General features: G+C 44.9%; 1 protein-coding gene across 1 annotated transcript in view; it reads right to left on the bottom strand.

Annotated features, from left to right (window-relative positions):
- FAM227A (family with sequence similarity 227 member A) overlaps positions 1-26,711 on the bottom strand; it is a gene marked incomplete at its 5' end in the record, with an annotated part of 74,971 nt that overhangs the window by 34,594 nt on the left and 13,666 nt on the right. The window contains 5 exon segments of the mRNA XM_081250245.1: positions 7,631-7,738; positions 12,307-12,430; positions 14,675-14,779; positions 15,276-15,377; positions 19,436-19,582. Of these exon segments, the coding sequence (XP_081106371.1) occupies positions 7,631-7,738; positions 12,307-12,430; positions 14,675-14,779; positions 15,276-15,377; positions 19,436-19,582 (586 nt within the window).

The following is a 26,711-nucleotide window of genomic DNA, read 5'->3' as shown; positions in this document are numbered from 1 at the left end:
AGGAAAAAAGGTCTCCTTTTCACTCAGTTCAAAATATTTTCTAATTTCTCTTGATACTTCCTCTTTGACTCGTAGGTCTATATATGTATGTTTTGGGGACTTGCAAAGTCTCCCACAAATATTTACCTCTATTTGGAATCCCCTCTATAACTCTCAATGAGTGGCCCCCAAGCTTTGGGTTTTTTTAACAGCTTTATTGAGATATAATTCACGTACTTCTCCATTTCTCCATCAAGAAAAAGGATTGCTTAACTTTTTTCAAATACTGGTGACATGTGTGAAATGGTCTAGAATGATACTTAAGTGTTTATGTTCTAACTCAGGTTTCTTAGGTTCTGTACTTGTCTATTTGGCATCCATTAATTACAGGGCCAAACTAATGGCCAAAGTTGTTTACAACTCCTCCATGATCCAGAGCCCATACTCTGAACTACCTTCTTTATCTAACTCTCACACCAAGCCAATATTTCCCCTGACTTAAATCAGCCCAGGCCCAGGTGCCAGACAACTAGGGACAGCCCTTATACTCCAAAGCCCACCGGAATTATTCAATAGAGCCAATCCTAAATTGTTTACCCTGTCGTGTCTTGCCTTACCCAAGGAAATCCCAGTAAGGGCTGTGGCCTGTGCTTTCCCCTTGCTCCACTTGAAACCGAGCGGGGCCCTGTGGGGCTCCCAGGCCCTGAAACCAAGTGGAGCCCGGGCACGGAGGCCTCATTTTGTCCACCATTTCTTGTAGGCAAGACCCCAGCCTCCATGACCTTCCCTGAGTTCCAAAGGGTGGATTCAAACAGTTGCTAATCAAGGGAGGACCGGCCAAGAAACCACCTGAGGCAAGATTAAGGTGGGGGCGAGCCCTGCACACACGCTAATCTTTTCAGGACCCCACCTTTGAACCACTGTTACAAAACCCCTCATCAAATCCTCTGGGGTTGGGACACATAGCTTTTATGAGGCACAAGCCCAGTGTGTCCCCCTTTGCCTGGCAAGGCAATAAAGCTATCCTTTCCTACTTCCCCCAAAACTCTGTCCCCGGCATTGGATTTGGCACCAGTGTCCAGAGAGGCCGAGCTTTCAGTAGCAACTTCTGCCCCCTAACCAACACTGGAGCTCCCTCCCAGGGTCCTGTGTGGTGAGCTGTGCCTCCCGTTTCTAGAACTGAGAGTAACAAAGTTTTCTTTCAATGGCATTGACCTGTGTAGTCGCTCAGTCACCTTTGTAAATTAACACCCAGGTACAAATCAGTTTCTAACTCAATAAATGCTGGTTTCTGACAGGGGAGAGGAGCAGTGATCATATCTTAGATTTATTTTCTTCCATTGCCAACAATCTCTCTTCCCCACAGATATAAGCACTGTGCTGAACTCATTATCACAAAAGTGGAACTTAACTAGTGATAACTGAACTGAAAAGACAATCGTGTCTTCTCATAAGATATTGCTTGATGTCAAGGCCCAAGGCTAGAAGCACAGGTGCAAATGAGGGTGGCAGATTAGGCTCCAAAAAACCCAAGAAACTACGGTTTTGGAGATGATAACTAAATCAAAAGCCTACATTTCCCCTTTAGGTGGTTAAGGTACCTTTTGAGGTATTCTGTATTTGTGAGTCATCCATTGAATTCTTCTGGGCAAAAGAGGCTCTCTCATTAGTTGAATTCATATCAGAAGATGCCAAGAGAGGAAAAAACAAAAAACAAAACCACAGAAGAACAAATTTAGTAAAACTGGTAGTGAGAAGAATACAAAAAGTATACGTGCAATTTCCTAGATATTTGTCATTGTTCTCAACAAAGTAACACGAAGAGGGAGACCTTTCAGGCACAGCTCAACAGCCCAGCCCTCCATCCTGGGAGCACAGGGGAGAGCAGTGGCTGATGTAGAAAATATGTGAGCTGGGGACTGAGGCAGACTGGAGTTCCAGTCCCAGCCCTGTCACTCAACAGCTGGTGATCTCGGGCAAGTCACTGAACCTCTCGATTGCCGTGGTTTCCTCGTGGGGTTCTTATGGGGATTAAGTCAGCTAATGCATGCAAAGTGCATGAGTTGCTGCTCATGGCAAGTGCTCCGCTGACATTGCACGGTTGTTTATGCAATCACTCACCACACTTCCTTCAGGAAACATTTCATTGAGCGACTTCTAGTGTGTCTGGCACTGGGCAGAACCTGAAACCTAATCTCTGCTTAGAGGAGCTCCCAGTCTAGCAGAGGAGATAATAGTAAACAGACAATTATGCTAAGGTGTGGAAAGTATCACATATTAGAGAGGTAACGTAACTTAGGATTAGGTTTGTATGTGAGTGACAAAAACACAAAATTAATAGTGGCTCAAACTAGGTAGAAATTTCTCTCCCACATAATAGTCTGAAGGTAGGCAATTCAGGGTCTATATGTTATTTCTGCTGTGATAAGTCCTTAGGGACTCCGACCTCTTCTAGCTCAGTTCCAACTTTCCTAAGATAGGACCCTTGTTCTTAGGGTCCAAGATGGCAACTAGAGCTCCAGTCATCACATTTGCATTCCAGGCAGCAGAATGGAGAAAAGGACAAAGAGACGAAGGAGTCACATGAGCTGTTTTTTGAAGGAGGGCTCCCAGAAATGGCCCAAGGCACATCTGCTTAAATCTCATTAACTGGATCTTAGTCACATGGCTACACATGGATGTAAGGGAGGTGAGGAAATGTAATCTTTATTTTATAGGTTCTCTTTTTTTTATAGAGGGAGGAAACAACAAATATTGGGGAACAGTTAATAGTCAGCAGTACCAGCAGAGTATTCTAGGAAGCCAGAGTGGCAAATGCTTGATTCTGTTTGGGGCAGAGCTGGAGGGCTTCCAAGGAGAGAAGACACTTTTGTTCTGTCTTTAAGGATGAGTAGGAGTTTGGCAATGTTAAACAGATGGCCCACCAAGTGGCAGACAAGCAGTCCACCAGCCTCAACAATCCTCACTTTGCTTTTCTATAAATATGATATTTGAATGGGAAGAAGAAAGCTGAAAGGACTTCCCATCCGCCATGCAGCTGGTTGTCCAACAGCTACTGATTTGTATAGTGTTGAAGTGGTTACTCAGATTTGTTAGAGAAAAGACACTCCCGGGGCACAGTGAAGCATCATGCTCATTCTTAACAGGCCTCAGAGCGATCTGTCGTGGAGCAGAGAATAGATGCAAGGAGATGGGCTTGGCTAAAGTTATTAGACCCTCGTATTTGTTGGAGAGGCAGCATGATGATGCAGAAAGAGCTCAGAATGACAGCATCCTGACGTCATCTGAAGTCAGCCGTGTGGCCTGGGGCAAGTTTTCACCAGTGTGAGTCTATTTCTCCCTTTGTCAAGTAAAGATAATAATTACCTACCATGCAGGGGTGTTGTATGGACTAGGAGGATATACGCAAAGAAAGTCTGCACGTGGTGGACTTTCTCCAAAGTCCTTTCCCACCCACTCTCTTGTGTTGTGACCAGCAACCGCCCTCTGAGTATATGAGGCAAGGTGACTATTGCTGGGCTGGGGGGTAAACTAAGACTCCCCTGGGACCCCCTTCCTACCATGGCACAGAGGAGATGGAACCATTCCACCCCGTGTCACCCTGCCGCTCAGATTCTGCACACTGAGGGCTTAGCTGTGATGGGTCAGAGCAGCAGGGAAACCTGCTTTTGAGCCGACGTGAGATTCAATCTGGGGATGCCCTGGAATGTCTGCAAGGGAAGTGGGCTTTGCAGATCTGGTATTAGCAGGTATGGGAATGAGCTGCAGGAATTTGGATCATGATTGTTAAATGACCCTTACGTACCCATGCTCTGGAACTTGGGAAAATTCTGGTTAAAATGAGCACACATTCTGACAGGGCATGGCTAGACAACAATTTATGGGACATCTCCTAAACCTAGATTGAATCTATAATAATTAATACCAGTCATGATGCCCATTTTGCAAATAAGAACAGAGAGGTTCAGATTTGCTCAAAGCTATATAACTGATAGGTGGGAAAATTTAGCTCTTCTGGAAACAAGCCTAGTATGTCTTTCTGCCTTTGCCTATGGCTCCACGGTGGTCACTCACTCGTAGTCCCCATATTTTGTCACAAATACATGAAACTTGGGTAGAAATTGTTTTTTCTCTAACCCTGTCCTCTCCTCTGGTCTAGCCTTCCATGTTTAACTACCTACTTGACATCTCCATTTGCACAGGCATCTTAAAGTTAACAAGTTCAAAACTGAACTTGATAGCTTTCCCCCACCCCTGACCCTTCACTTTCCATCTCACAAACCCCACACACCTTCAGCTGCTTAAGCCATACAGTGGGATGCATCCTTGACTCCTCCCATTTTCCCCCCTCCTCCCCACTCCCAAAGCCAATCCATTAGCAAGTGCTGAAATATCCATCTCCGAAACACCTTCCAGATCTCTCTGCTTCTTGCCTCCTGCTGTCACTGCCTCTTCCTTAGACAACTGCAAAAGCCTCCTAACTGGTCTCCTGTCCCCCTCTCAATTATATTCTCCATATTCAGAAGACACTGATCTTTTAAAAAATAGAAATCAGATCATGTCATCCCCTTATTTCAATGGATTCCCACAGCACTGAAATTACATCCATACTTCTTACTATGACCCACCCAATTCTGCAGGATCCAGCCCCTGCTACTTCTCCAGCCTCGACTCCTGCCCCTCTTCCACACACACACACTGGGCTACAGTGTCACTGGCCTTCTCTCTGTTCCCTGAATATCTCAACTCCCTTTTTTTTTTGCCTCAGGGCCTTTGCACATGCTGTTCCCTTTTCCTGGAAGATTCTTTCATCCACTCTTCTAATGGCTGACTCCCTCTCATCCTTTGGTTCTCAGCTCAAATGGCACTTTCTGGGGGTGTTATTTGTCACATGTTCTCCATGTTCATGAGACCCAGGCCCCATAGTGAAAGACTTAAGCTGCTCTCCCAGCTTCTTCTGTGGCTGGGTGCAGACATTTTACCTAGGCTCTAGCCCTCAGAGGCAACTCACCTGCCTGAGACCTCAAGATGGAAAGGAGCAATGTGAGGAAGTGGGGAACCAATGAGACCCTAGCTTTTGGAGAGACTGTTGACAGGGGCAACTGGCTTTTCAAGGAAAGCAGAGTGCAGTTTTGAGCATCAGTCCCCACTACCATCGGTCGGCGCACATCAGTGTACCTTTGCAGAGGTGTATGGTTTGGGCATCGTTCTTGGCGGCATGGCATTTGAAACCAAAGCACTGGCCCATCCTGGGGAGCCATGCACCACTAATACCCTTTAATACATTCTTCCTGTTTAAAGTAGCTGGAGTAGATTCCCTTGTTTGCAAATAAGAACTCTGAGGAAGATTCCTCCTCACAAAGGTCTTATTTGACAATTCTCTCATTTTATTAGATGAACGAATGACCCGGTCTCTAATAGGTAGGAGGAGCCCTTATTTATAGCTGAGCCTCATGGCAGAAGTCAGATATACAGTTAGATGCTTTTTCATTCCCACTGTGCAAATTTCCAACATGAAGTGGGAGAAGGGCAAACCACAGGTCAGAGACTTAAAATGACTGCCATTCCCCCGAGCTGTGGACTCCCAGACAGATTGCTACCATTGAAAAGCACATTTTGAACACAGCCAACTATGTCCTTGAGCAGATGGGAAAGCATGTTTGCTAAAACGAAGAGAGAGGATCTGCCCGCACGAGGAATTTGATGACTCCCTCCATCCTGGTTTGCCCAGTAAAACTTCAGCTGCTTTTAAGGCTGGAAAGCTTTTGATTATTTCTATTTCTGGGGAAGAAAACTGAGTCTCTTAGCTGGGTTTCTGAAATAACTGTCAGAAGATTTTACATATTCCAGTACAAGAAAATACATGTGCTTGACACGGTTGTGACAGGCAGTGCAAAAACACTGAATAATATTTTGATCTCGGTCTGGGAGTGACAGTTGTCCCTCCACAGTGCCTGTTTTGTCTATACTTTTGGAGGCTGACATTTACAGAGAACCATTATACACTAAGCACAGGGTGAAGAGTTTTCATAGATGACTTCCTTTGTGAAGTCAAGAGATACTTGTTGAGTGTCTTCTTTGTACATGGTCTATTCTAGGAGCTCGAGATAGAACAGGGATAAAGGAAAAGAGGTCTTGTTCTCATGGAGTTTACATTCAAATAAGGGGAGACAGATACTAAACAACATATAAATCCTGCAGGAAGAATAGCAGAGCGTGAAAAGCACTGTACGGGGAATCATAATAGTCAATGTGATGACAGAGAGTGGCCGGGGAGCCAGGGATGCCACTAAGGCAATGACAGAAAATTGGAATCTGAAGGACAAGAAGGAGCCAGTCCTTCCCTCAGGGACCCTGAGGAAAGCACGTTCCAGGCAAAGGTGACAGCGAGTGACGCAACTGGGCACAGGCCTGGAGCATCCCAGAGGCAGAAGGAAGTGAAGTGAGGGAATGGAAGTGAGGCGGCTGGAGAGAGAGAGATGGTGGCTGGATTCTGCAGGGCAGTTCAGGTCAGGCTAAGCGGTCTGGAGTTCATTTGAAGGGCACGGGAGAAGCTGCTGAGGTTTGAGCAGGGAACAACCTCGTCTGGTGTCTGTCTGTCAAAGGTCACTCTGGTCGCTGTGTGGCGACTGGGCTGGGGCTAAGAGTGAAGGAAAGGAGCCCAGGAAGAGGCTACTGCCACGAGCCGGAGAGGAGTGAAGCCAGGGCTGGGAATCAGTGCTCTTCCCTCCCCTTGCTAAGTTGAGAGACTCCCAGGGAGGCCAACAGGGCAGCTGGACAGACCTGCCTAAGTCCTGAGCGAGGCCAGGGTGTGGAGGGAGATTTGGGTGTTACTGGCATATGTGTGGTATTTAAAGCCACCAGACCAGATGAGACCACCCGGGAAGAATATATAGATAGAAGGGGAAAGAGCCAGGCTAGAGCTGACTGATGAGCCAGGGAGCCAGTCTGGAAGGAAGATCCTTGAAAAAGTCTGGCAACGTAGAAGCGAAGAGAAAAAGGCATTCCAGGAAGATGGGAGGGACTTCCCTGGTGGTGCAGTGGTTAGGAATCTGCCTGCCAGTGCAGGGGACATGGGTTCGAGCCCTGGTCCGGGAAGATCCCACATGCCGCAGAGCAACTAAGCCCGTGCGCCACAACTACTGAGCCTGCGTTCTAGAGCCCACCAGCCACAACTACTGAGCCCATGTGCCACAACTACTGAAGCCCGTGCACCTAGAGCCCGTGCTCCGCAACAAGAGAAGCCACCGCAATGAGAAGCCCGCGCACTGCAACGAAGAGTGGCCCCGTTCGCTGCAACTAGAGAAAGCCCACACGCAGCAACAAAGACCCAATGCAGCCAAAAATTAAAAAATAAAATAAATAAATTTATATATATATATAAAAAGGATACCTGGTGCCTGGCACATGGTAGATACCGAATAACTGACATCTACTATTTTAAAATTCCCACACATCCCAGCACTTCTGGTGTGTTGACTCTACAGTTGCTAAGCATTAACATTTCAGTCATTTTGGAGGCTAGTTTGGGGTATGTGAGAGAGAACCAGGCCAGAGGATTTCAGTATTAGGGCCCCTCCCAGCCCAGACTAGATGGTAGCTGGGTGTGGCAGGGGACAGAGGGGACGGAAGTCCCTAGCTGGCACCTTACCCTTCAGCAGTCTTTTTCTCTGCAACATTAATTCTTCTCTCCGGAATCTCTCTGGATCCAGTTCTGAGTAGTCCCAGCTATTATAGCTGTGTGGGCAAGGATATATACCTAAGAGGGAGTCAAGAGTGATCGTGAAAACTTCTGCAAAAGAGAAAGGGAGGCAGAAAATGGAAGACAGAGGTCTCTGAGATGCCCCTGCTGGTCCCGGGGAGGCTGGGCTTCCAGCATTATCCCTCCTCCCTCCCCCCAGTACTGGCCTTGTAGCCTTGAGTGAGCCACTTCCTCTCTATGAGACTTTGGTTTCTTCATCTGGAAAATGGAGATGTGATACCCACCCTGCCCTCCTGACAGTGTAAGTGTGAGGATGAAATCACACCACAGACATGTGAACCTGTGACACGCTACACAGATGTGAAGGCATAGTAATTATCTGTTTTCCTGTCTATCTCCTCTGCCTGGAAGGCAGGGGCTGGGTCTGATTCATCTTTGTACCTCCAGGGCTTAGTACTGGACCTGGCACACAATAAATAGGCACTTAGTAAATGTTTGTTCAACATACTATTACACTTTGCTGGGCTTCCCTGGTGGCTCAGTGGTTAAGAATCTGCCTGTCAATGCAGGGGACACGGGTTCAAGCCCTGGCCCGGGAAGATCCCACATGCCACAGAGCAACTAAGCCCATGCGCCACAACTACTGAGCCTGTGCTCTAGAGCCCGCAAGCCACAACTACTGAGCCCACGTGCCACAACTACTGAGCCCGTGCACCTAGAGCCCGTGCTCTGCAACAAGAGAAGCCACCGCAATGAGAATCCTGCGCACCACAACAAAGACCCAATGCAGCCAAAAATAAATAAATAAAATAAATAAATTTATTTAAAGAAAAAGAACAAGACAAGGGTGCCCACTCTCACCACTCATACTCAACATAGTACTATAAGTCCTTGCTGGAGCAATTAGGCAAGAAAAAGAAATAAAAGGTATCCAGATTGGAAAGGAAGAAGTAAAACTCTCTCTGTTTGCTGATGACATGAAATTATATATAGAAAACCCTAAAGATTCCACCAAAAACTGGCAGAACTAATAAATGAATTCAGTAAAATTCCAGGATATAAAATCAACATACCAAAATCAGTTGTGTTTTTATACACTAACGGTGAATTATCTGAAAAAGAAATAAAGAAAACAGCCCCATTTACAATAACATCAAAAACAATAAAATACTTAGGAGTAAACTTAGAACCAAGGAATTAAAAGATCTATACACTGAAAATTCTAAGACACTGATGAAAGAAACTGAAGACACAAATAAATGGAAAAATATCTCATGTCCATGGATCAGAAGAACTAATATTGTTAAAATGCCCATTCTACCCAAATCATCTACAGATTCAATGTAATCTCTATCAAAGTTCCAATGATATTTTTCACAGAAATAGAAAACAATTCTAAAATCTGTATGGATCCACAAAAGACTCTAAATACCCAAAGCAATCTTGAAAAAGGACAAAGCTGGAGGCAACACACTCCCTGTTTTTAAACTATATTACAGGGACTTCCCTGGTGGCACAGTGGTTAAGAAGCCGCCTGCCAATGCAGGGGACATGGGTTTGAGCTCTGGTCCGGGAAGATCCCACATGCTGCAGAGCAGCTAAACCCGTGAGCCACAACTATTGAGCCCGCATGCCACAGCTACTGAAGCCCGTGCACCTAAAGCCCATGCTCCGCAACCAGAGAAACCACGGCAGTGAGAAGCCCGTGGACCGCAACGAAGAGTAGCTCCCGCTCGCTGCACCTAGAGAAAGCCTGCACGCAGCAACGAAGACCCAATGCAGCCAAAAATAAATAAATAAATTTACAAAGATAAATAAACATATTTCAAAGCTATGAAAAGCAAAACAATATAGTACTAGCAGAAAAACAGATCAATGAAACAGAATTGAGAGCCCAGAAATAAACCCATGCAAATATGATCAACGAATATTTAACAAAGGAGCGAAGAATACTCAATGGACAAAGGACACTCTCTTTAATAAATGGTGTTGGGAAAACTGGATACTCATGCAAAAGAATGAAACTGGACACCCCTTACACCATTCACAACTCAAAATGGATTAAGGACTTAAATGGACCTGAAATCATGAAACTCCTAGAATAAAACCCAGGCAAAAAGCTCCCTGACATTGGTCTCGGCAGTGATTTGGGAGGGTATGATACCAAAAGCACGAGAAACAAAAGCAAAAATAAACAAGTGGGACTACATTTAACTAAAAAGCTTCTGCACAGCAAAAGAAACAACAAAATGGAAAGGCAACCTACAGAATGGGAGAAAATATTTGCAAACCATATGTCTAATAAGGGGATAATATTCAAAGTCTGTAAGGAACTTATACAACTCAGTAGCAAAAAAACCCAAACAGTCCAATTAGAAAAAGAGAAAGGATCTGAATAGACATTTTTCCAAAGAAGACATACAAATGACCAACAAGTACATGAAAAGGTGCTCAACATCACTAATCATCAGGGAAATGCAAATCAAAACCAGAATAAGATTATCACCTCTCATCTATTAAAACGGCTATTGTCAAAAAGACAAGAGACGACAAATGCTGGCGAGGTTGTGAGAAAAAAGGAAACTCTTGTGTACTGTTGATAGGAATGTAAGTTGGAACAGCCACTATGGAAGCAGTATAGAAGTTCCTCAGAAAATTAAAAATAGAAGTACCATATGATCCAGGAATCTCACTTCTGGATATACAGCCAAAGGAAATGAAATCACTATCTCAAAGCAATATCTGCACTCTCATGTTCACTGTAGCATTATTCACAATAGCCAAGACCTGGAAACAACCTAACCGTCCACTCACAAATGAATGGGTAAAGAAACACACAATAGAACATTATTCAGCAATAAAAAGGAAGGAAATCCTGCCGTTTGTGACAATATGGATGGGCCCTGAGGACATTTTGCTAAGTGAAATAAGTCTCAGAGAGAAAGACAAGTACTGTATGATCTCACTTATGTGTGTGTAATCTAAAACAGCCAAACTCAGACAAGCAGAGAGTCGAACAGTGGTTGCCAGGGGCTGGGGGTGGGGAAAATCAGGAAATGTGGGGCAAAGGGTACAAACTTGCAGTTACAGAAGGAACAAGTTCCAGGGATGTAATGGACAGCACGGTGACTACAGTTAATAACACTGTATTGTACACTTGAAAGTTGCTCTGAGAGTAAATCTTTTTGTTTATTTATTTATTTTTCGTGTATCTATTTTAGTTATTTATTTTTGCCTGTGTTGAGCCTTTGTTGCTGCGTGTGGGCTTTCTCTAGTTGTGGTGAGCGGGGGCTTCTCTTGTTGTGGAGCACGGGCTCTAGGTGCATGGGCTTCAGTAGTTGTGGCATGCGGGCTCAGTAGTTGTGGTGCACGGGCTTAGCTGCTCTGCGGCATGTGGGATCTTCCTGGACCAGGGCTCGAACCCTTGTGCCCTGCATTGGCAGGCGGATTCTTAACCACTGTGCCACCAGGGAAGTCCTGAGAGTAAATCTTAAATGTTCATCATAAAACAACAACAACATGATGGAGATTATGTGAGGTGAAGGATGTGTTAACTCCCCTGCTTGTGGTAAAAACTTCACAATATATACGTGTATCAAATTATCATACTGTACACCTTAAACTTCCATAGTGTCCTATGTCAATTATATCTCAATAAACCTGGGGGAAATTTTATTCCCTAGCTGATGAGTGACTCACTGCGCCTAGACTGTTTATATAACAATGTAGCTGATGCTAAACATCTGCTTCCCTAGAACTTTGGTACATGATAGACAAAGGTACCTCCATGACCAGCCCGCAGTAAAACCCTTGGGCGCTGTTTCTCTAATGGGCTTCTGGGCAGAAACATCACACACATGTTGCTACGTGTTCACTGCAGTGGGATGAGGGGCTCTGTATAACTCCTCACGGGAGGAGGAGGGCTGCAAGTGAATTCCTCCAAACACTGTCTTTCCCCTTATGATCTGGCTGTGTACCCTTACTACATCGCAATAATAAATCTTAGCCATAAATACAACTGTATGCTGAGACCTGTGAGTTCTACCAAATCTCCTAATGTGGAATTGATCTCGGAGACCCTCAACACAGTAGGAAATGTGAAAGGTGCTTACTTAGCACAGTACCTAGTACACAGGGAACCTCTCAGCTTTCAACGACCTTAGAGGATGTCTGGGTTGAGATGGGGGATGTGAGGAAGGAGACTGAAAAGTAATTGACAAGCAAACATCAAGCTGGCACTGTGTGTGCTGCAGGGAGAGGGGGACGACAGTTGGGTCAAGTGGGGTCACAGTGGGGCTGGAAGGTGGGATTATCTAGCCAGCACACTGCTTTTGGGCTCCTGGGTCCATCGGCCTACAGCACATTGTTAACTAACAGGGCTGTGCCAAAACCTGCTCCCTGCCGATGCAGCTGGGGATGAAAGGGGACTAGGAATGTCTCAGAACTGTTTGAGGGAGCAGAATCCTCAGGCTCTAACCACACACTTTACTTTCTTTATTGTCAAGGAGAGAAAAGAACAACTGCCTCGATGAAGAGGTGTGATAGCAAACAGGAACCTACCTGGGCTCGGGTGGAAGACGTGTTTCTGGAATTGCTTTCCCCAGGAGAAAGTAGCTACCTCTCACCTGAAATCCACAGGCTCATCGTGTTACAGATGTCAGACTTGAATTCCTGAGTGCTGAACCAGGACTGAGGGAAGCAGCAGCAGAAGCTGGTGTACAGGGCTTTACTCAGAAGTGATGGCAACCTCTGGGGAACAAGCAGAGCTCAGGCAATATTCTGGACATTTCCACACCCAGAAAAGAGCCCCTGACTTCAGAAAGGACCTGTGATAAAACACTCTACCTGACACCGTGCTGCCTTCCTGTTCACGAGGGAAGCAATTTCTATCTGCAACTGCCCCACATCTCGGTGGACCCCTTACCCTACTTGGGGACCACTCCTCAAACACCATGCTACGTTGGCCAGCAAACCCCCCTCCCCCAGCTCCTCTGCATGCGGTCTGTGCCTCAGCCCCTTCTACAACCTGGCCAAAGATTAGCGCAGAAGATGACAAAGTACATTTGACATACCCATCTTGCTGTCTCCCAGAGATAATACTAAGTCCTACTTCCTGTTTTGTTTTGTTTTTCCTTTTCTGTGCATAAGTGGTACTGTTGTTGCTTTTTAACTATGGTTAAGGTCAAATTATACATTTATATCTGGCTTTATTAATTTAACATCATAACATAAATACTTCCCCGGGTTACTATAAACTCTTTGGGATTTTTTTTTTCCAGTAGTGACCTTCATAATATTGTGCTGAGTGACCATATCAAAATTTACTTAAACATTCAGCATCTGTGCATATTGTCTTGTTTCTAGGACTTTGCGTTACAAATTATGCAGAATAATTGTATTTATTTATTAAGCTAGCTCAGTGTCTGGCACATATTAAGCAATCAAAAATTTGTTGAATGCATAAAAAAATTTGTTGAATGCATAAATGAAAGCAGCTTTTACTATATATTCAAATATGACTTCCAGAAGATGGTATAATAAGAGTAATAATAGCAGCTATTATATATTGGGGGCTTATCGTGTGCTGGGTGATATGTCAGATGCCTTACAAACATCATCTCATTTAATACTCAGGACAACTCAACGAGAGAGGCATTATTATCCTCATTTTATGGGTGATGAAACTGAGACACAGAAAGCCTAAGCAACTTGTTAAGCAGACACTTAACTAGTGTAAGTGCCTTTCAGCCCGTCTGTACCAATTCACTTCCCACTCAGGCCGAGCGCCATTTCTCTATGTCCTTCATAACACTGGGAATTACATTTTTTAATCTATGCAATCTAGCAGGTAAAAAGATGTACCAAAGGATTGTTTTAATTTGTATTTTCAATTATTATTATTTTTTTGGGGGGGCCGCACCACGCAGCATGCAGGATCTTAGCTCCCCGACCAGGGATAGAACCTGCGCCCCATGCCGTGGAAGCGCAGAGTCCTAACCACTGGACCACCAGGGAATTCCCTTGATTATTGTCAAAGGTGAACTTTTTCTCCCATTTTTGTTTCCTCCCTGGTGAATTTCTGGTTTATGTACTTTGTCCATTGGTCCATTTTTCTTATTGATTTGTAAGACTTCTTTATGTTGTGTGGCATATATGTTACCAGTATTTTTTGCATAGTTTCTCATTTGCCTTTTAACTTTGACTGTAGCAATTTAAATAATTTATATAGTTAAATCAGTCTTCTTCTTATGGTTAATCCCTTGGGGTCATATTTAGAAAGTCCTTCCCCACCCCCAAATCATGTAAATATTCACTTATATTTTCTTCTAGCAACCCTTTTAGTATACATGTACATACACACATATACAAAAAGTACATATGTATATTCATAATTTTAAAATCTCATGCTTATTTAAATACTATAGAAATAAGTAAAATATAAAAGGAAGCTTCTTATAACCTTATTCCCTGGAGATAATAAGCATTGCTATGAGTTTGGTAAATATTTTTCCAGACTTTTTTTTCTACTCATAGGCACACATACATATACATATAACTTTTCTAACATGGAGTTTTGTTTTTCACTTGAAATACATCATTACATCTTCCCTATCAGTATATATACCTTATTTTTGGTAACTGCTGCATTACAAGCCAGTATATGAATACATCAAAACTTACTAATTACTCCCTTATGGAAAGCACATTAAGGGCATTAACTTGGCACTAGCAGTGATAGCTATCCAATGTGATTTTTTTCCTAAACAGCGATTGATGCTCACTATTTTTTTTGCGGTACGCGGGCCTCTCACTGTTGTGGCCTCTCCCGTTGCAGAGCACAGGCTGCGGACGCGCAGGCTCAGAGGCCATGGCTCACGGGCCCAGCCGCTCCGCGGCATGCGGGATCTTCCCCGACCGGGGCACGAACCCGCGTCCCCTGCATCGGCAGGCGGACTCTCAACCACTGCGCCACCAGGGAAGCCCGATGCTCACTTTTAAGAGAGCCTCTTCATAGTGGGACCTGGATTCACGAGACAAAAGAAAGGCATAGTGCTGGGCTATCCGGTTGAACAGCTTGCTCTGGACTTCCTTCTTTGGCTACCAGGAATAAAAACGGAGAAGGAATTACTAGAGCCCCTTGTTGAAGCTGCCAAGGACTGGGAATCTTAACTAAGTATTTCTCTCATTTTTAGGAATCTTATTCTCAAGGTATTTAATCTCATATTATTTACGAAATACTATACTGATTTGTTTTATAGGATCTAAAAAACACATACAGAGAGGTAGAATGTTGAGGAAAGCACCCAAACTCGGGGCCAGGAGGTCCTGACTTTACTCTCTGCCCTGCCATTGACCAGCCATCTGACACGGACCAGTTCTTAATGCTCTGGGGAGCTGCAGGACGTGGTGCAATGTTTACAGCCCAGAGTGTATGGACGAGGCATGGGTGGGGAAGGGATAGGGTGTGACAGATGAGGCTGCCGGGGTGGTCTGTGGAATCAGAAGGGCTTACAGTCCATGTTAAAGAGGCTGGGGTTTGTGCCGCAGAAAAATAACTTAAGTGAGGAAGAGAAGCCATCGGATTTTCATTTACCTGGTACCTTTCATGAAAGATCCACCAGAAGCTATCCAGCCACATGGCTCTTACAGAAGGAGAAGAGAGAAACTGCTCTAATTCTCTATCTGAACAGAAAGACTTGAAAAGAAACAAAATTCACATGATTGTTGCTATTGTTATTGTTTATTTACTTATTTATTCTTTGAAATTTACCTGGAGCCACAGCCAGATTCATAATCATCTCCACTCAAAACCTGCTTTTCTGCCTATGTTCCATGGCTTGTTATTGTCATTAATCACGCCACCTCCCTGCCAGACATCTTTGGAGTCAACACACTTTGGGGTCAACTTAAAAAAAAAACAAAACACCTAACCTTGCAGTGAATGCCAACTATTTACCTTGCCAGGTGTTTTTACATGTTCTCATTTAACCCCTATAATAATCATACAAGGCATGTGTTATTATCTCCATTTCACAGATGAGGAAACTGAGGACTAAACTGATGAAGTCACAGGAATTCCCTGGAGGTCCAGAGGTTAGGACTCTGCGTTTTCACCGTTGAGGGCACGGGTTTGATCCCTGGTGGGGGAACTAAGATCCTGCAAGCCACGTGGCACGGCCAAAATAAATAAACATATTGCTGAAGTCTCTTGCCCAAAGCAACACAGCCAGCAAGTGGCAGAGCCAGGATCGGAACCCATAACTCTAGGCAGTTGCTCCATGCTGTCATCTGTGTTCATTCAATAATAATCAGTATCAACAAACATAGATATTATACAGATGCAAATCACTGGACCATGAAATCCTGCTGAGTTAGCAGTAAGCATATGGTGTTCTAAAATTAGAACAGAATTATCAGTGAACTCAGAGAGGCAGAAAATTCAGGCTTCATTGTCCTAAACTGGGTCTTGAACCTTCCCTGACTCCAAAGCTGCTACCACAATAATATGTAACATTTGTTGAATGCTTGCCATGTATCAGGCACTGAGCTATGCCATTCATTCTTTATCTCACTTTATTTTTCATCATCTATCTCTGCGGTTGGTGCTGGATGATGGAACTGTTATCCGCAATTTATAGAAGAGACAAATGAGGATCGAAAGGTTAGGATTCTTGCCTAAGCTTACACAGCCTGGGAGGCTCAAAAGCAGGCAGCCTGGCCCCAGAGACATGGTAAGGCTGCCTCTCCTCTTACCATTAGGAGGAGCAGAGATCTCTCTCTTGCTCCCATCCTGGATGCAAAGGGAAAGACTCCTTGGCACTCCCTTCAAGCCTACAGAAGCTGAGGTCATGGTGCATTGATACACAAGCCACCCTAGTCAGTAAGGAGCTCTCTGAGCCCTGCTCTTGGCTTTGTCTTTTCTGCCATTCCTCACGTTTCCTTAGAGAGGCAGTATCGTCAGAGAGGTGGAGAGCACAGACTCTGATAACCGCACTGCCTGGATTCTAATCCAGCTCTTAAACTTATTAGCCGCGTGACCCTGAGCAATGTTACTGAAACTGTCTGTGCTCAATTTCCTCATCTGGGAAATGGAGATCATGATGACGACAGTCCCTACCTCCAGGACTGCTATGAGGGTTAAATGAATGAGTGACACACACAAAGCATACATACTCACTTAGAACAGTGCTAGGCACTTAGGCAACACTTGTTAAGAGTGTGCTAGTTCTTTATTGTTTATTTATTCACACTCCTGCTTCCTTTCAAAAAGATTTCATTTCAGCTCTTCAACAGATATTTATCGAGCACCTAGGTGCTCGGGATGTTGATGGACAGTCCCTGCCCTAAAGGTGTTCACAGGTAAACAGACATTTGAGAGAAGGAATCCCAGGAGGAGGCAAGTAAAAGTTAGGGATGGCCCCCCCCCCGATCAGGATGGAAGAGGGTCCTTTTAAAGGCAGGGCACAAATCTGCCTTGGGTTTCCTTCGAGCCGAAGAAAAGCAGGAACCAGCATCAGTTATAAGACTAAAAGCATTCCAGTAGATGCACAGTTTTTCTTAGGATTAAGGTCTAAGGAAAACATTCCCCAGGGGACCTAAAAAATGGGACATTAAGTAGCATAGTAGTCACTGTCCTGGGGGCCACCCACACAGCAAATGGAGCAAGAGCACATGTGGCTGGGCCAGTGGGCCTATCAGGGGCAGCAAAGATGGCTGGAAGGTCTCACAGGAATGGCGGATCTGTGAAACACACCATCCATTTCCAAAGGTCTTTCTTCCATTTTTAAATTATAGAAAAAGGAAGAAGAAAAAACTATAATCTTGTACACCTGAAACTAACACATTGTAAATAAACTACATTTCAATGAAAATTTTTTAAAAACTACAATCTTATTACTCAGAGAATGCTAGTGATAGCTATGTATGGTTTCACCCCAGATTTTCCTGTGTATGCTTACATAACATTGTACTGCAGTTTTATATACCGATGTTTTTCATTTAACAACATAGCATAGCATGTTAAAATACACTCTTCATAAATATTCATTGTAGTGGCTAAGTAGTCCATCATGTATAAACCAAAAATGACCGTACTGTCCTTCTATTATTGATCATTAAACTTTTCTAATAACATTGATAATAAAAACAATCATTTTTTGAGCAATTATGACTTACTAAGCACTGTACTAAGTGTGCTTATGTATATTACCTTATTTAATTTTACAATAATACTTCAAGGTAGAGACTACTGTTATCCCTATTTTTTTTTTTTTTTTTTTTTGCGGTACGCGGGCCTCTCACTGTTGTGGCCTCTCCCGTTGGGGAGCACAGGCTCCAGACGCGCAGGCTCAGCGGCCATGGCTCACGGGCCCAGCCGCTCCGCAGCATGCGGGATCTTCCCGGACCGGGGCACGAACCCGTGTCCCCTGCATCGTCAGGCAGACTCTCAACCACTGTGCCACCAGGGAAGCCTTGTTATCCCTATTTTATAGGAGAAGAAACTGGAGCCCAGAGAGCTACTTAACCACCAAAGATGTACTGCCCTCCAGTTCCTTGCTATCACAGAAACCATGTGGGGAACATCTTTTTACATTGTCCTGAGGAAAATGTGATGCTCTGAGGGCCTGCTGCTCCTCCACCTCTCTGATAAAGAAAGCAGGGGATCAGGTACCTGATCCCAGGGTGACCACTGCCTGCCCTGGGGACCAGCACCTGGTGAAAGGCAGCTTACTGACTGCAGTCCATGCCAGAGCCCGGCACTGGAAATCCAGCAGACACCATTGTCATACTGGGCAGTGACTGGCCTAAACAGATCATTGCTCCTAGGAAGTCTGAATGCAAGATGGAACAGAGGTAGAGACACAGCCAGAGAGAGGGCAGCAGGGAAAAATCATGAAGGGGGGAGAAGAAGGCAGAGAAGGGAGAGGGAGAGAGGGAGGAGGAGATGGGGGTGGGCAGGGAGAGGGAGAAAGAGGGAGAGATGGGGGTGTGGTTTGAAGCAGCAGTGACAAGTACAGGTAGAAGAGACTGAAAAACTGGGTCCCAAGAATGGGGGTGGGGGTGACTAGTTAGGAGCTGAGGATACAATGTCATAGCTGCTTTGGGGACCCTGGAGTTGTGCCATCGTGAAGGGTGATGAGGCACAGCTGTAAGGCTGCCAAGACCATTTTATGGGCCTCCTCCCCTCTCCACCCCTCCTCACAACTATCCCCCAGCTCCTGAGTGGCCAGCGTTGTCTCACATGCACACAGGTTCTTCAGGGCCTTCGAATTCTCCCTTCCTTCTTTCCTTCCTAAGGAACCCAGTGTGAACTGCTCTCCAAGTGGGTGACTCACCCCAAGGGGTACCACAGGGTATGGGAAGTAAATATTCTAACTAATGTCTAATTAAGAAAAAAAAGAAATTAAATTTACCAATATACAACATCGTGACTGACAACAGAACACATATATCATTTATAAAGAAACATATATCATGAGGCTGTGAACTCAAAATGTTGTGCTAATAGGATACATGATCAGAACAGTTAGTTGGGAGGCCAGAGGTCTGGGAGAAAGGATGTAGGTTCTGGAGGAAACGTGGGCCTGGCGTCTAATCTCAGCTCAGTCACTTGCAAACTGTGTGGCCCTCAGGAACTTAATTGCCACCACTCTTGGTTTCCTGGTGTGTAAAACTGGGACCGCTGTGTCTGCCATGCAGGTTGGTGTGAGGCTGGCTGGATATCACAGAGGGGTTGCCACTCTCTTTCTTTACCTTGCCACTAAGGGGGTTTCTCTCAGCCTGGATCACATTGCCCACCATGTCATAGAAGTCCACCCTATTTGGAAGGTTGTTTGGCTTAGAGTCGTCAAACTGTGGATACTGGTACAGCTCTGCCAGCATATTTTTGTCTGCTGTTTTCTGAAGAAAAAAGCAGAATACGAAAATGGGGTCCATCATTTTGACAGTTTAAAACAACACAGTATCTGCTCCTTTTTATCACGGAGACAATATAACAACCTTATAGACAGAGTGTTTTTTATGGAGTGCCTTCATGACCCCAGCACCCCTTACCGAACACCTATATACATTATTTCCACCTCCCCTTTCCGGCTTTGAGCACATGTATACAAATAGGTATGTTTCTTCAATCATTTTAGAATACGTATATGTACACACGCACTTTTATGTCCTGCTTTATCCACTTAACTTTAGATTTTTCACATTGTTACACTGTCTCCAAATTTATCATTTAAAATAATATATCTTGTTAACAAGATTGCTTTACTTTAACTACTCACCGATCACTTCAAATTAATATTATTTATTAGTAACTTGGAGCATACGGTTCACCCCTTTGGGGTTATTTATTTAGTATGAATTTCTCAAAATGGCACTATTAGATCAAAGGATACAACTATCCCTATGGTTCTTAACATATACATTAAATGGATTTTTAGAATAAAAATAAAATATGACTATAAAAAATGTAAAAATACAGAAAAGTAGAAAGAGGAAACCTATTACCACCCCCAAAGGCACCTACTGGAAACACTCTGAGGGACTGAATTCCTCTCTGACTGGGCTGTGGCCTTGACAATGGAAGAACTCAGTGATTAACTGCTTTGACTCGGAGTCAGATGTCAGCGCCCCCATTTACTAGCTGTCCTGCCTTGGACAGGACATTTAAATGTGCTCAGCCACCATCATGGGTAGTATGACAGTTTCAATGCAGACCGTCAACCATCGGGCTTTATGCTGTGTGGCTAAAAAGTGAAAAAAGGATAACGTGTTCCCCCAGCATTTCAAGATTTGAATACACACGAGCTAGGTAGTTAAAGAGCCAGCTTAGGAGGATCTTAACTGGGGCGGCTGTATGGCGGGGCCAGGCTGTGGTTGCAGAGGCAGCAGAGAGAGCCTGGCCGCAGGTCCGAGGATCTGAGAGGGAAGCAGGGCTCCGCCACCGAAAAGCTGCCTGATGCTGGACACGTCCTCTGACTGTTCCCGACTGCCAGCGTCCCGGGCTATCTGCAGTGACCGACAAAACCAGCACTGCTGTGGGAATGGGCCCCGCGGAGCTGCGCAGCACCGTGGCTGTGTGAACTGAATCTGAACTTATTGTTTCTAAGGGCAAACATCTTCTGAGTTCTAAAAATAAACAGACAAATGACCTCTAGAACACTCCTCATTCTACCTTTTTAAGGCGTTATGAGAAATTCCAGCATTATTAAAATACTTTAAGATTCTCTAAAAAGGGAACTCTGCCATTTTCCTGTGTAATCACCACCCAGGTGCCAAGTATCCCCTCCCTGGGAATAAAATCTAGTCTGTGCTCAGCAGAAACAGACCTAGCAATAGATCCCTTACCCTTTTGATAATGAAAGATTTGACATTCTTGGATTCTGAGCCTTTGCAAATACACTGAGATTTTCTTTCGCTCTTTTCTGCAAAGTAGGGAAGAAGAAAAATAGGATGTGAGTAACCACGGGGTCTGTCCACTGCTGTGTGGTAATCATACCTGTGATTTTTCATTCAACCTGAGCAGTCAGATGACACGCACACTATTAGTCTCCCTAGATCCCACCTGGGTTGCTGACTTACTAAGATTCCCCTTATTTGATTAGACTGCTTGAGCCAGAGAAGCAGCCAGGAGGAGTAGATAAAACGTGGGCTTTGGGGCTTCCCTGGTGGTGCAGTGGTTAAGAATCTGCCTGCCAATTCAGGGGACACAGGTTCGAGCCCTGGTCCGGGAAGATCCCACATGCCACGGAGCAACTAGGCCCGTGAGCCACAACTACTGAGCCTGCGCATCTGGAGCCTGTGCTCCGCAACAAGAGAGGCCACTATAGTGAGAGGCCCGCGCACCGCGATGAAGAGAGGCCCCTGCTTGCCACAACTAGAGAAAGCCCTCGCACAGAAACGAAGACCCAACACAGACAAAAATAAATAAATTAATTAAAAAAAAAAAAACAAAAAAAAAAAACGTGGGCTTTGAAGTCAGGCTGGGGAGAATCCAGGGCCTGCCGCGGACAAGCTGTGTGGCTTTCGGCAAGTTGTTCCCTTACCCCCAAGCCTATTCTCTCATCTATAAAACACTTTCTACAGCACCTGTCTCACAGGTAGGGGGCGTGAGGAACCTTTAACAGGGGGATACGTATGAAAGCACCTGGTGCAGTGTGTGCCATACAGGTCGTCTGGAAATGGTGTTGTCCCTCCCTGCTTCCTTGCCCTATGCCAAGAAGTCAGATTAAAGGCTCTTTCCGAAGAGGCTAAAAATATCCTCATCTGAAACTCCAGACTCCTACTCAATTACATTTTAGATACTAAAAAACCAAACCCCACAAAAACGCCATCAAGGTTATAAGAAAGGAGTTTTGCCTCCGTCTCCCAAGCCGCTGCGACTTCTCTTTCCTTTTAAAGCCTTCTTCTCCAACTCATATTTCTCAATTGCCTTCAAAAACCAAAAAAGAAATGGGGTTTTAAGGGTTAGTTCAAATCTTAGAGGAGGGCAGGGGTCAGGGAGTAGGCCATTTCTCCTGCTGGTGTGCAAAAGGCATGGAACAAAGTTCATGGCAGGGCCTTGCTGTCTCCCACTAGGTGGTAGGGCCTTGGTGGCCATCTGTGTCACTGACCTCATCCCCCTGAGTGTCACCACCGATATGTCCCCCACCCCCACGCTCTCTCACCTGCCCCTCCTCCTGGCTACGCTCCTGAGGAATACAGGATTGGGAACAGGGTTCTGATCATGGCTCCACAGGTTACAAGCTACTGTTTGACCTCTGTAAAGGGGGATAATACCTGCCTCCCAGTGCTCTTATAAGGATAAGATATAAAGAATTTAATACGCTTTAAAACACTAGCACAGAGGCTTTCAGATAGGAGCTGCTCAATAAAGGGTAACTATTATTATTATTAATCATCATACCCCTGACCTCTCAAGAGATTTCTCTTAATCTCTGACTCCTCTTACCCCCAGTCCTGCCAAAAAGGGAGGAAAGGAAAATGAATGTCAGTGACCCAGCAAATTGTACTGATTGTCAACCAGCCCAGCCTTGAGCTTGGGAAACAAAGTTAAAGTATGATTATGTCTTCACCACCCTCAAGGAATTTACAGTCTATTCAGAGAACCAAATCAACATACGTGGAACAATTAAGTCCTAAACTGCTATGTTTAGGATTCAAAGGAGTAAGACCGGTATGGGCTGGAGCAGTCACAGAGGAGTGGCCAGAAGTGGCGGGGCACGAGTGTTGGGAATACAAGGGATGAGGCATCTCTCCTTCGCTTGATAAACTGTGAAATGCCCCTCCAGCCTTCCCCCACCTTTCTCCTAAACTGGCAGCCCTGGCCTGCAAGATGAGCTAAAGGTACTGGAATGTGCGCAGGTATGTGTGAGTGTCAGGGAAGGGGTCACACTGCTAAGCCTATGCATCAACACTGTCACTCCAATTAAGTACGCTAGAGAAGGCATGATGGATGAATGAATCGGATGGGTGTGTGTCAATACAGCCATGTCTTTGATACCTGCCAGGATGTCACTGTAGCTGATATTGTCAAGGCCCGGAAGGATGGACAAGATTTGCACAGAAAAGATAGTTGAACGCTGGAGGAAAATCAAGTTTTAGGGCAAGAATGATGAGACCTGAGTTTGCATTTGAGACCACAGAAGGACCTACAGGTGGGGCTGTTCCCTGGGAAGGCAGCTCCCAAACCTGGCTGATGACCAGCCTTGCTGCGGAAGTATTCAGATATACAGATTCATTAGAATCTGGAATAAACATCATTCCTTATCGGGTTCTGAATTGTTTATTTATTGTGGCCCCTGAGTTGTTCTCTATTTAAATTTAAAAAACAATAAATATTTTACATGGTACAAAATCAAATATGGTAAAAAGTCTCCTTCCTACTGCTCACCCAAGACCCTTAGTTTCTTGCACAGCTTTCTAGAGATATTCTGTACCTATTCAGATGAGAGCATACACAGCTCACAGGCCTGTGCCTGGCTCTTTTCACTTTTAGTTTTTAAAAAGCTCCCAGGGGAGTCTGATGATCAGCTAGGTTTAGGTATCACTGCTCTAGGTAGCTGGGAATATGAGACTGAAATACAGGTGAGAAGATAGAATTTGCAAACATATCATTCATTCCACGAATCTTCCCTGAGCACCTACTAAAAGCCAGGTGCCGGGCCGGTGTCCAAGAGAAGATGCAGCCGTGAGCAGTGAAGCCCGTCTCTGCCCTCCGAGGGCTCAGAGACTAGCAGGGAGAAGCCGGTGATTATGAGGTCATCGGTGCTGCTGTGGGGAGGGACAGGATGCCAGAAGGGCGCCCCGAAGGGCCACCTACACTGGTCTTGGGCTGAGGGTGCAGGGAAGGCCTTTCCAGAGGCAGTGGCCTATCGGGAGAGGAAGGAACACACCTACTGCTGGAGTGAATGGTGAAGCTGTGACAGTGGGTGAACAAGCTCCCAAAGGAAGGAGACTGGAAAGAAGAGCTAGGCAAGTTCACGGCCAAAGTCTGGGGGGGAACCCACATTTAGGGCATGGGAGAAGGAATAGAAATAGGACCTGGCTGTGGGGGAAGTCGGCGGGGGTGGGGGTGTCTGGGTCTCAGAAGGAGGCGGCTCACTCATTTGCTAGTACAGCTATTAAACACTTCTTATGCACCAGGTATGTGCTAGGTGCCATGTGGTAGGGCAGCATGGAGCCTGGCTATAGGTGCTGACGTGGGAAAAGCAGCCATGCAGTCAAGGCCTGACGTATAAAGGGCAGGGCACACTGCAGCCAGCAGAGGTTGGGCAGGGTAGCCCAGGGGTGGGCTCTGGTGGCAACAGGCAGCCAGCATCTGCCAGTCTGACCAGCTGCCTGCGCAGAGGAGCAGAAAAGATGCTTCCTCCAGGTCACATGAGGATCCACGATTGCTCCTGCCAGCCCTGTCCTGGTGCTGAGTGGCAGTGAAGAACACCGAGGAGCTGTGCTGATGCTGGGCAGCCTTGAAAAGCCACCAGATCCTGCTACTGGGAGGATAGTCTCATTCATTTTCCTGCTTCTAAAGTTATCATTTAAAAAACCACAGAACTGACATATAAATACATTCTTGTTGTAAAATACCCAAACATTACAGAAGTAGTCAGAGTAAAAACAGTTTACCCCCTTCCATCCCACTCCCCTTCCAGAACTGACTCCATCTGATATGCATCCTTCCAGACTTCTCCCCTACACATTTATACATAGATAATGTCCTTCTTGTGGGCCAGGCACTGATCTAAGGGTTTTCAGGAGTCTTAACTTGTCCAGTTCTTTCAGAGATAATACATCTATGATGCAGGTATATTATTAATGTTATCACTGTTTTACAGGAAACAGACTCATAAAGGTTAAATAGTTTACCTAATGTCACAGTGTGAGAAAACAGTAAAGCAGCAGGAATCTAAACTCTGACAGTCTTATTTTGTGCCTCTGGTGCTATACCCTCATGAATACATACAGAGATATAAGGCTTTTTACATGGAATCATTCCAAATAGTGTGTGTGTCTATTTTGCTTTTATTTACAACTCAATTCTAGAATGTGTTCGACAGTGGGGTAGGGGAAACAGAAGCTCATGGTGTCCTTTCCACTTCAGTGAAGAATGTCTTTACTTCTGTGAAAAGCAACTTGACTATATTTACCAAAATTTTAAATTTCACTTCTAGGGCTCTAGCTTGCAGAAATATTTGCAGATGAGTCCCAAGATACATGTACAAAAATATTCACATGTCCACTATGATGAAAATAGCAGTGAAATACTTACCGATAGGGAATAGTTAAATTAATTATGCCATATCCAACTTTTCGAATATTATGCAGCTACAAAAAGAATGGGATCAGTCAACAGCACTGAATTTGAAAAATCTCCAAGAGGTATTTATGCTAAAAAATAAATAAATAAATAAACAAATAAATAAATAAATTTTAAAAAGCAGCTTCCAAAACAATATTTATGGTATGATGCTGATTACATTAAAAAAGAAAACAATAACCCTAAATGTCTATATTGTATATTTCTTTTTTTTTTGCGGTGCGCGGGCCTCTCACTGTTGTGGCCTCTCTCGTTGCGGAGCACAGGCTCTGGATGCACAGGCTCAGCGGCCATGGCTCACGGGCCCAGCCGCTCCGTGGCATGTGGGATCTTCCCGGACCGGGGCATGAACCCGTGTCCCCTGCATCAGCAGGCGGACTCTCAACCACTGCGCCACCAGGGAAGCCCTATTGTATATTTCTAATGTATTTTTTTAAAGTTCTGGAAGGATACAATAACCCTAAAAGAAAACAATAACCCTATATGTCTATATTGTATATTTCTACTGTATTTTTTTAAAGTTCTGGAAGGATATACACCACATAACTAGCAATGGTTACTTCTAGGGAGGGATCTAGGGCTGGGAGGGAAAGTGACTTTCACTGTTTGCTTACATACTTGTAGATACCTGAATACTTTAGAATAAGCATGCATTACCTTGCTATTTAAATTTTTTTTAATAAAAGAAAAAGATTGTTGACTCAAGAGCTAAACTGGCCCAAAAGTCAGTACTGGAAAAGCCGAGGTGAGGGTAAAGCTAAAAACTGTGGAGGCAGACCACCAGGTTCAGGACCCTGGGCCAGAGGAACTTGGTGGAGAGCAAGACGCCAGGTAGGAAGGGGTGAGGAGGTTTAGGTGGAGTGAACTGGCAGGAGGTAAAGGAGCAGGGTTAAGACAGACCGAAGAAGCAGAGAGAAGGGATGGGAGAGAAGGAGGACCAGGGAGCATGGTGGACTGAAGATCAGGCCAAGTGAGAACCCACAGAGAAGGTCCTCCCAATCTACAGAACTGCACTGCCAACAAATGACTTGGGTTCTCTTCTAGTCTGTGTCTCTCTCATTGTGTTTGGAGACATAGTAACATAAATGAGTGAAGCCGGCCGAGCGTAAGACCATGTGGCAACCAACACTTTGCCTCCATATCAGGAGCGTCAGGGAGTGGTGGGGACTGTGGCGACCTGGAGACCTCACGCTCTGATAAAGAGAGCCACTGCTG

This window comes from Mesoplodon bidens, assembly GCF_964165515.1.
Source record: "Mesoplodon bidens genome assembly, chromosome: 11".
Lineage (NCBI taxonomy): Eukaryota > Metazoa > Chordata > Mammalia > Artiodactyla > Ziphiidae > Mesoplodon > Mesoplodon bidens.
This window is presented reverse-complemented; position numbering and strand designations above follow the sequence as displayed.